At 44.2% G+C, this 8,975-nt stretch overlaps 1 protein-coding gene across 1 annotated transcript; it reads right to left on the minus strand.

Annotated features, from left to right (window-relative positions):
• Positions 1 to 3,097: 3,097 nt before the first annotated feature.
• Positions 3,098 to 8,220, minus strand: LOC135533676 (agouti-related protein-like). Its single transcript, XM_064960949.1, has 3 exons — positions 8,217 to 8,220; positions 6,832 to 6,938; positions 3,098 to 3,629 (listed from the first exon to the last, which is right to left on the minus strand). The coding sequence occupies exons 1-3, from the start codon at positions 8,218 to 8,220 to the stop codon at positions 3,438 to 3,440; spliced, it is 303 nt and encodes a 100-aa protein (XP_064817021.1). The 3' UTR covers positions 3,098 to 3,437.
• Between the last annotated feature and the right edge of the window lie 755 nt (positions 8,221 to 8,975).

Raw genomic sequence — 8,975 nt, forward strand, 5'->3', positions numbered from 1 at the left:
CCACAGATGTTATTGGTCACTTACACATGGTTAGCAGATGTTATTGGTCTGACATAGTTGGATGTTATTGGTCACATACACATGGTTAGCAGATGTTATTGGTCACATACACATGGTTAGCAGATGTTATTGGTCACATACACATGGTTAGCTCGATGTTATTTCACACACATGGTTAGCAGATGTTATTGGTCGCACACACATGGTTAGCAGATGTTATTGAGAATAAGATGGTTGCAGATGTTATTGGTCACTTACACATGGTTAGCAGATGTTATTGGTCACATACACAGGGTTAGCAGATGTTATTGGTCACTTACACATGGTTAGCAGATGTTATTGGTCACATACACATGGTTAGCAGATGTTATTGGTCACTTACACATGGTTAGCAGATGTTATTGGTCACATGGTTAAGAACAAATTTAGGTTACAATCAGTTTAGGTTACAATCAGAGCATCAAGAGTCACTGCATCTCAGTGCTAGAGGCGTCACTACAGACCCTGGTTCAATTCCAGGCTGTATCACAGCGGTCTAAGTCACTACTTCTCAGCGCTAGATGCGTCACTACAGACCCTGGTTCAATTCCAGGCTGTATCACAGTGGTCTAAGGTACTGCATCTCAGTGCTAGAGGAGTCACTACAGACCCCGGTTCCATTCCAGGCTGTATCACAACCAGCTGTTATCAGGAGTCCCATAGGTCTGGCCTTGGTAGGCCGTCACTGTAAAATAAGAATTTGTTCTAAACTGACTTGCCTAGTTAAAAAAACTGAGGCCTAACACTGTCTTCCCATAAACCACCTGGGTTCAAATACTATTTAAAATCATTGAGCTGAATAGTTGAGCTGAACAACAGAATAGTTACAAAAATAGGCAAACCTTGTCCAACTAGCGCTCCAGACAGGCTAGATTAAACGCTCAAAGGTATTTGACAGATATCAAATCATGTTTGAACCCAGGTCTTATTGAGAAGAAGATGTTTGATGTGTTATTAGTGATGTAGTGAGGGTGTCAGCTGGTGGCCTACAAAGCCCAGGGAGACACAAAGCATAAAGACTGCCTTGTTGACTCACCACATCAGACTTCGGTGTCATGTGAAGAGAACCAGTAGGGATACGCTCGGGAAATACCCAGAGTCATTGTCTCAGGGTGTTAGAGAATACCCAGAGTGGTTGTCTCAGGGTGTTAGAGAATACCCAGAGTGGTTGTCTCAGGGTGTTGGAGAATACCCAGAGTGGTTGTCTCAGGGTGTTGAGAATACCCAGAGTGGTTGTCTCAGGGTGTTAGAGAATACCCAGAGTGGTTGTCTCAGGGTGTTAGAGAATACCCAGAGTGGTTGTCTCAGGGTGTTAGAGAATACCCAGAGGGGTTGTCTCAGGGTGTTAGAGAATACCCAGAGTGGTTGTCTCAGGGTGTTAGAGAATACCCAGAGGGGTTGTCTCAGGGTGTTCGAGAATACCCAGAGTGGTTGTCTCAGGGTGTTAGAGAATACCCAGAGGGGTTGTCTCAGGGTGTTAGAGAATACCCAGAGGGGTTGTCTCAGGGTGTTAGAGAATACCCAGAGGGGTTGTCTCAGGGTGTTAGAGAATACCCAGAGGGGTTGTCTCAGGGTGTTGGAGAATACCCAGAGGGGTTGTCTCAGGGTGTTGGAGAATACCCAGAGTGGTTGTCTCAGGGTGTTAGAGGAGATAACCCCTAGTATATGATGTTATGTATCATCACAGTGTGTTTATGAATGCCAAAGGAGATAACCCCTAGTATATGATGTAATGAATCATCACAGTGTGTTTATGAATGCCAAAGGAGATAACCCCTAGTATATGATGTTATGTATCATCACAGTGTGTTTATGAATGCCAAAGGAGATAACCCCTAGTATATGATGTCATGAATCATCACAGTGTGTTTATGAATGTCAAAGGAGATAACCCCTAGTATATGATGTCATGAATCATCACAGTGTGTTTATGAATGCCAAAGGAGATAACCCCTAGTATATGATGTCATGTATCATCACAGTGTGTTTATGAATGCCAAAGGAGATAACCCCTAGTATATGATGTCATGTATCATCACAGTGTGTTTATGAATGCCAAAGGAGATAACCCCTAGTATATGATGTCATGTATCATCACAGTGTGTTTATGAATGCCAAAGGAGATAACCCCTAGTATATGATGTCATGTATCATCACAGTGTGTTTATGAATGCCAAAGGAGATAACCCCTAGTATATGATGTTATGTATCATCACAGTGTGTTTATGAATGCCAAAGGAGATAACCCCTAGTATATGATGTCATGTATCATCACAGTGTGTTTATGAATGCCAAAGGAGATAACCCCTAGTATATGATGTCATGTATCATCACAGTGTGTTTATGAATGCCAAAGGAGATAACCCCTAGTATATGATGTCATGTATCATCACAGTGTGTTTATGAATGCCAAAGGAGATATCCCCTAGTATATGATGTTATGTATTATCGTCATTTGAAATGTCAGTTCAGAGACCATTTTTCTTTTCTATGACACAAAATAATTACTTTTTATTTTATTTCATTTTCATTCATAAGATACAATAAATTACTATTTGCACTGATTTCTTAACTTACCTAGAGAGAGTGTTTGACTTTCAAAATAATGGCTGCCAATTGAATACAATTGTTTTTAATAAAAAGGTGTTTCCCTGTTATGGAATTTCCATGAAAAAAAATATATATATATTGTCAACTACAGGTATTTAAAAATATATATATAATTCATTATGCGAGTTTCACATACTGAGGTCTTAAATCACGTAGCAGAAGCTGTTAAACTCTGCCTCACAATTGGACTACTGTTAAGACTCTGGGCACATGATGAACATATGGAACCTGATTCACTATTTAAAATCAATAAACCAAACTTTAAATGTCAACTTTTGATTTGAGTAATGTAAGAATTTTACATCCTGGTCTCTTTAAAATAAATAATGTTCCAAGTTTTTTTTAGATGAAATAATAAAAAATAAAAAATTAATAAAAAAAATCTAAACCAATTTTTTTTTTTAAGATTTAAAAATAATTAACAAAAAAAAATAAAAAATCTTAGCCAATTTGTTTTTTTAGACAATTATATTTCCTTTTTAGAGATTGATTTGTCTTTCGATTTTCATTGAACGATAAATGTACACCCAACGTAACATCCATCTAACCTATCGGGAAAAAAAAAATAAAAATAAAACACAACCAGAGGTAACATCAAGAAGAAAATACAACCCAACGAGAGTGTCCTATTGGCCGCTCTCACTGATGCATCCTGGGATGTATAGTCTGTGTTTGCGTGCTCGTACAATCAAGCCTTGCGGATATGGATTAGATACTGACTGTAGCCTGGCAGAGAAAGGGGCCCCACCGTGAGAGGAGGGGGCCGTAGAGGGTTTTCTAGGAGTGTTTTAGGGACGCGGGTGAGCGCCGGCGCAGGCCGTCCGACGGCAGTAGCAGATGGAGCCGAACATTCGGGGGTAACGGGTATCGCAGGGGTCGCAGCAGGGCAGCGTGTTGCCCAGACAGGACTGCTGGTGGGGGATACAGCGACGGGGAGAACGCATGGCCCTGCTCTGCAGCTGCATCGCCTCAGCAACGTCCTGGTAGATGGACAGACGAGACAGAACATAGACAGGACCGATGTTACACAGTGGAGGGAGGGAGGTCTGAGTGGAGAGTCTGGTGCTCTGGACGTCCGTGCCCGCCTGTGCAGGCTTATACGCAGCAGTAGCAGAACGCATTGAAGAAGCGATACTAGCAGGTTTCTACAGCAGTAGCAGAAAGCGTTGAAGAAGAGGTACTAGCAGGTTTCTACAGCAGTAGCAGAATGCGTTGAAGAAGAGGTACTATAGCAGGTTTCTACAGCAGTAGCAGAAAGCATTGAAGAAGAGGTACTAGCAGGTTTCTACAGCAGTAGCAGAAAGCATTGAAGAAGAGGTACTAGCAGGTTTCTACAGCAGTAGCAGAAAGCATTGAAGAAGAGCGGTACTATAGCAGGTTTCTACAGCAGTAGCAGAAAGCGTTGAAGAAGAGGTACTAGCAGGTTTCTACAGCAGTAGCAGAAAGCATTGAAGAAGAGGTACTAGCAGGTTTCTACAGCAGGGCAGCGCGTTGCCCAGACAGGACTGGTGGGGGGATACAGCGAGGGGGAGAACTCATGGCTCTGCTCCCACAGCTGCACAGCTTCAACCCCAGCCTGGTGGATGAACAGACAAGACATAACCCAGACAGGACCGCTGGTGAGGGGATACAGCGAGGGGGAGAACTCATGGCTCTGCTCCCACAGCTGCACAGCTTCAACCTCAGCCTGGTGGATGAACAGACAAGACATAACCCAGACAGGACTGGTGAGGGGATACAGCGAGGGGGAGAACTCATGGCTCTACTCCCACAGCTGTACAGCCTCAACCCCAGCCAGTTAGCCTGGTCCGAACCAGAAGGAGCCCGAGGGCAGGAGCCTCTGTTTCTATAGCGTGAGGCAGCTTGATGTTGCTTTGATGTACAAGTACAGCCGCTGGACAGAATGTTAGACAGTAGACACCACACATACAGACAGACAGATGGACACACACACACACACGCGTTTGTTTTACTATTCTTGTGGGGACCAAACAACTGATTCCCATTCAAAATCTTAACATAACCATAACCTTAAACCTTAACTCCTAACCCTAAACCCTAAACCTTAACCCCTAACCCTAACTCCTAACCCTAAACCTTAACCCCTAACCCGTAACTCCTAACCCTAACTCCTAACTCTAACCCCTAACTCCTAACCCCTAACTCCTAACCTCTAACTCCTAACCTCTAACTCCTAACCCTAACTCCTAACCCTAACCCCTAACTCCTAACCCCTAACTCTGCACAGCTTAACCCTAACCTAACCCCTAACCCTAACTCCTAACTCCAACTAACCTAACTCTAACCCCTAACTCCTAACCCTAACTCCTAACCCCTAACTCCTAACCCCTAACTCCTAACCCTAACCTCTAACCCTAACTTTTAACCCTAACTCCTAACCCCTAACTCCTAACCCCTAACTCCTAACCCCTAACTCCTAACCCCTAACTCCTAACCCTAACTCCTAACCCCTAACTCCTAACTCCTAACTCCTAACTCCTAACTCCTAACCCCTAACTCCTAACCCCTCCTAACTCCTAACCCCTAACTCTTAAACCTAAACCTAACCCTTAACCTAACTCCTAACCCTAACTCTAACTCCTAACCCCTAACTCCTAACCCCTAACTCCTAACCCCTAACTCCTAACTCCTAACTCCTAACTCTAACCCCTAACTCCTAACCCCTAACTCTTAAACCTAAACCTTAACCTAACTCCTAACCCTAACTCTAACCCCTAACTCCTAACTCCAACTCCTAACCCTAAACCCTAACCCTAACCCCTAACTCCTAACCTAACCCCTAACTCCTAACTAAACCTAACCCTAACCCTTAACCTAACTCCTAACCCTAACTCCTAACCCTAACTAACCCCTAACCCTAACTCCTAACTCTAACTCCTAACCCCTAACTCTAACCCTAACCCTAACTCCTAACCCTAACTCTAACTAACCCTAACTCCTAACCCCAACCTAACCCTAAACCCCTAACCCTAACCCTAACTCTAACCCCTAACTCCTAACCCTAAACCTAAACCTAACCCTTAACCTAACTCCTAACCCTAACTCTAACCCCTAACTCTAACCCTAACCCCTAACTCCTAACTCCAACTCCTAACCTAACCCTAACCCCTAACCCTAACCCCTAACTCCTAACCCTAACCCCCCCCTAACTCTTAAACCTAACCTAACTCCTAACCCTAACTCCTAACCCTAACTAAACCTAACCCTAACCCTAACTCCTAACCCCTAACTCCTAACCCTAACTCCCCTAACCCTAACTCTAACCCCTAACTCCTAACCCTAACTCTAACTCCTAACCCTAACTCTAACCCCTAACTCCTAACCCTAACCCTAACCCCTAACTCTTAAACCTAAACCTAACCCTTAACCTAACTCTAACCCCTAACTCCTAACTCCTAACTCCTAACCCTAACACCTAACTCCTAAATCTAACCCCTAAATCCTAACCCTAACCCTAACTCTAACCCCTAACTCCTAACCCTAACCCCTAACTCCTAACTCCTAACCCTAACCCTAACCCCTAACTCTTAAACCTAACCCTTAACCTAACTCCTAACTCTAACCCCTAACTCTAACCCCTGGTAGATGGACAGACGAGACAGAACACAGTGGTAAACCCTAAACACACTGGTGTTCTCCCCCGAGTGGACAAAACATTAAGGACACCTTCTACCTGCTCTGCAGCTGCATCGCCTCAGCAACATCCTGGTAGATGAACAGACGAGACAGAACACAGTGGTAAACCCTAAACACACTGGTGTTGTACACCGAGTGGACAAAACATTAAGGACACCTTCTACCTGCTCTGCAGCTGCATCGCCTCAGCAACATCCTGGTAGATGGACAGACGAGACAGAACACAGTGGTAAACCCTAAACACACTGGTGTTGTACACCGAGTGGACAAAACATTAAGGACACCTACTACAGTTGTCACCCCCCCACCCTGTCTCCTCCACTTCATCTACACTGGCTGAAGTGGCATCGATAAGGGATCATGGGTTTCACCTGGATTCACCTGGTCAGGCGTAGAAAGGTGTTTCGTATACTCAGTGTACATCAACTCACATGATGTTCCAGCCGTAAAAACATTTTAAAGTGATGTACACGTTGCACGCTGTCATACACAACGAGTAATGATTTAAATAGTATATTGATCCACCTCATCGTAGGTTTCCATGTCCATCAGCAGCTCCTCCTCCTTCTCCTCTTCATCCTCAGACTCTAAGCGGAAACCAACAGGATCCCCTCTAAAGAGAGAGCCTTTACCTAAGGGGAGAAACGAAAGGTCAATCCATCAATCAATCAATCAATCAGAATGGGATCGTTTCCTAGAGAGGAATGACTTCAAATCAAAACGTTAGCCGGCTAACTGACTGATCCAGCTTTCTGGAACAATCCACTGCTAACTGACTGATCCAGCTTTCTGGAACAATCCACTGCTAACTGACTGATCCAGCTTTCTGGAACAATCCACTGCTAACTGACTGATCCAGCTTTCTGGAACAATCCACTGCTAACTGACTGATCCAGCTTTCTGGAACAATCCACTGCTAACTGACTGATCCAGCTTTCTGGAACAATCCACTGCTAACTGATTGATCCAGCTTTCTGGAACAATCCACTGCTAACTGACTGATCCAGCTTTCTGGAACAATCCACTGCTAACTGATTGATCCAGCTTTCTGGAACAATCCACTGCTAACTGACTGATCCAGCTTTCTGGAACAATCCACTGCTAACTGACTGATCCAGCTTTCTGGAACAATCCACTGCTAACTGACTGATCCAGCTTTCTGGAACAATCCACTGCTAACTGACTGATCCAGCTTTCTGGAACAATCCACTGCTAACTGACTGATCCAGCTTTCTGGAACAATCCACTGCTAACTGACTGATCCAGCTTTCTGGAACAATCCACTGCTAACTGACTGATCCAGCTTTCTGGAACAATCCACTGCTAACTGACTGATCCAGGTTTCTGGAACAATCCACTGCTAACTGACTGATCCAGCTATCTGGAACAATCCACTGCTAACTGACTGATCCAGCTTTCTGGAACAATCCACTGCTAACTGACTGATCCAGCTTTCTGGAACAATCCACTGCTAACTGATTGATCCAGCTTTCTGGAACAATCCACTGCTAACTGACTGATCCAGCTTTCTGGAACAATCCACTGCTAACTGATTGATCCAGCTTTCTGGAACAATCCACTGCTAACTGATTGATCCAGCTTTCTGGAACAATCCACTGCTAACTGATTGATCCAGCTTTCTGGAACAATCTACTGCTAACTGATTGATCCAGCTTTCTGGAACCATCCACTGCTAACTGATTGATCCAGCTTTCTGGAACAATCCACTGCTAACTGATTGGTCCAGCTTTCTGGAACAATCCACTGCTAACTGACTGATCCAGCTTACTGGAACAATCCACTGCTAACTGACTGATCCAGCTTTCTGGAACAATCCACTGTTCTTTCTCACCTGGACAGTAATCACCGTCTACCTAATCACAGCAAATGCAAAAAAAAAAAAAACGAACCCATATCGGAGAGGAAGGTGTTGTCGGTGCGTCTGAGGCCGGGATGGGAGTCGTCTAGACGAACGTTTCCATGAACCAGTCCTGTAGCCAGCTGGATCAGGCACAGGGTCCAGCAGTATGGGAATACTGAGTTGACCATGCTGATACAATACAACGCTTCACTGATGGCTGCTTCACTGATGGCTGCTTCACTAACGGTGCTGCTTCACTGAGTGCTGCTTCACTGATGGCTGCTTCACTGAGTGCTGCTTCACTGATGGCTGCTTCACTGAGTGCTGCTTCACTGAGTGCTGCTTCACTGAGTGCTGCTTCACTGATGGCTGCTTCACTGATGGCTGCTTCACTGAGTGCTGCTTCACTGAGTGCTGCTTCACTGATGGCTGCTTCACTGATGGCTGCTTCACTGAGTGCTGCTTCACTGAGTGCTGCTTCACTGAGTGCTGCTTCACTAACGGCTGCTTCACTGATGGCTGCTTCACTGAGTGAAGAGAGCTGAGGAAGAGTCATACATAGATGGGGGTTATGTCATTACAGTTAAATAACTTTTTTTTTTTTTAAGTAAACTTTGTTGTTTTGCCTAAAATCATTGACAAATGACATACATTCTAAATGTTTGAGGTCTTCTACACAGTCTCTCTTTTTTAACTTAAATATCGAATCATTTTGTTTGAGCTATTTTTACCGTAATACATTGCAAAACAGCCTATTTGATTGTGATCTACAAGTGATCTGTAGAGGTCTGAGAGAGCAGATATTGTC

The sequence above is a fragment of the Oncorhynchus masou genome, unplaced genomic scaffold (genome assembly GCF_036934945.1).
Source record: "Oncorhynchus masou masou isolate Uvic2021 unplaced genomic scaffold, UVic_Omas_1.1 unplaced_scaffold_2574, whole genome shotgun sequence".
Lineage (NCBI taxonomy): Eukaryota > Metazoa > Chordata > Actinopteri > Salmoniformes > Salmonidae > Oncorhynchus > Oncorhynchus masou.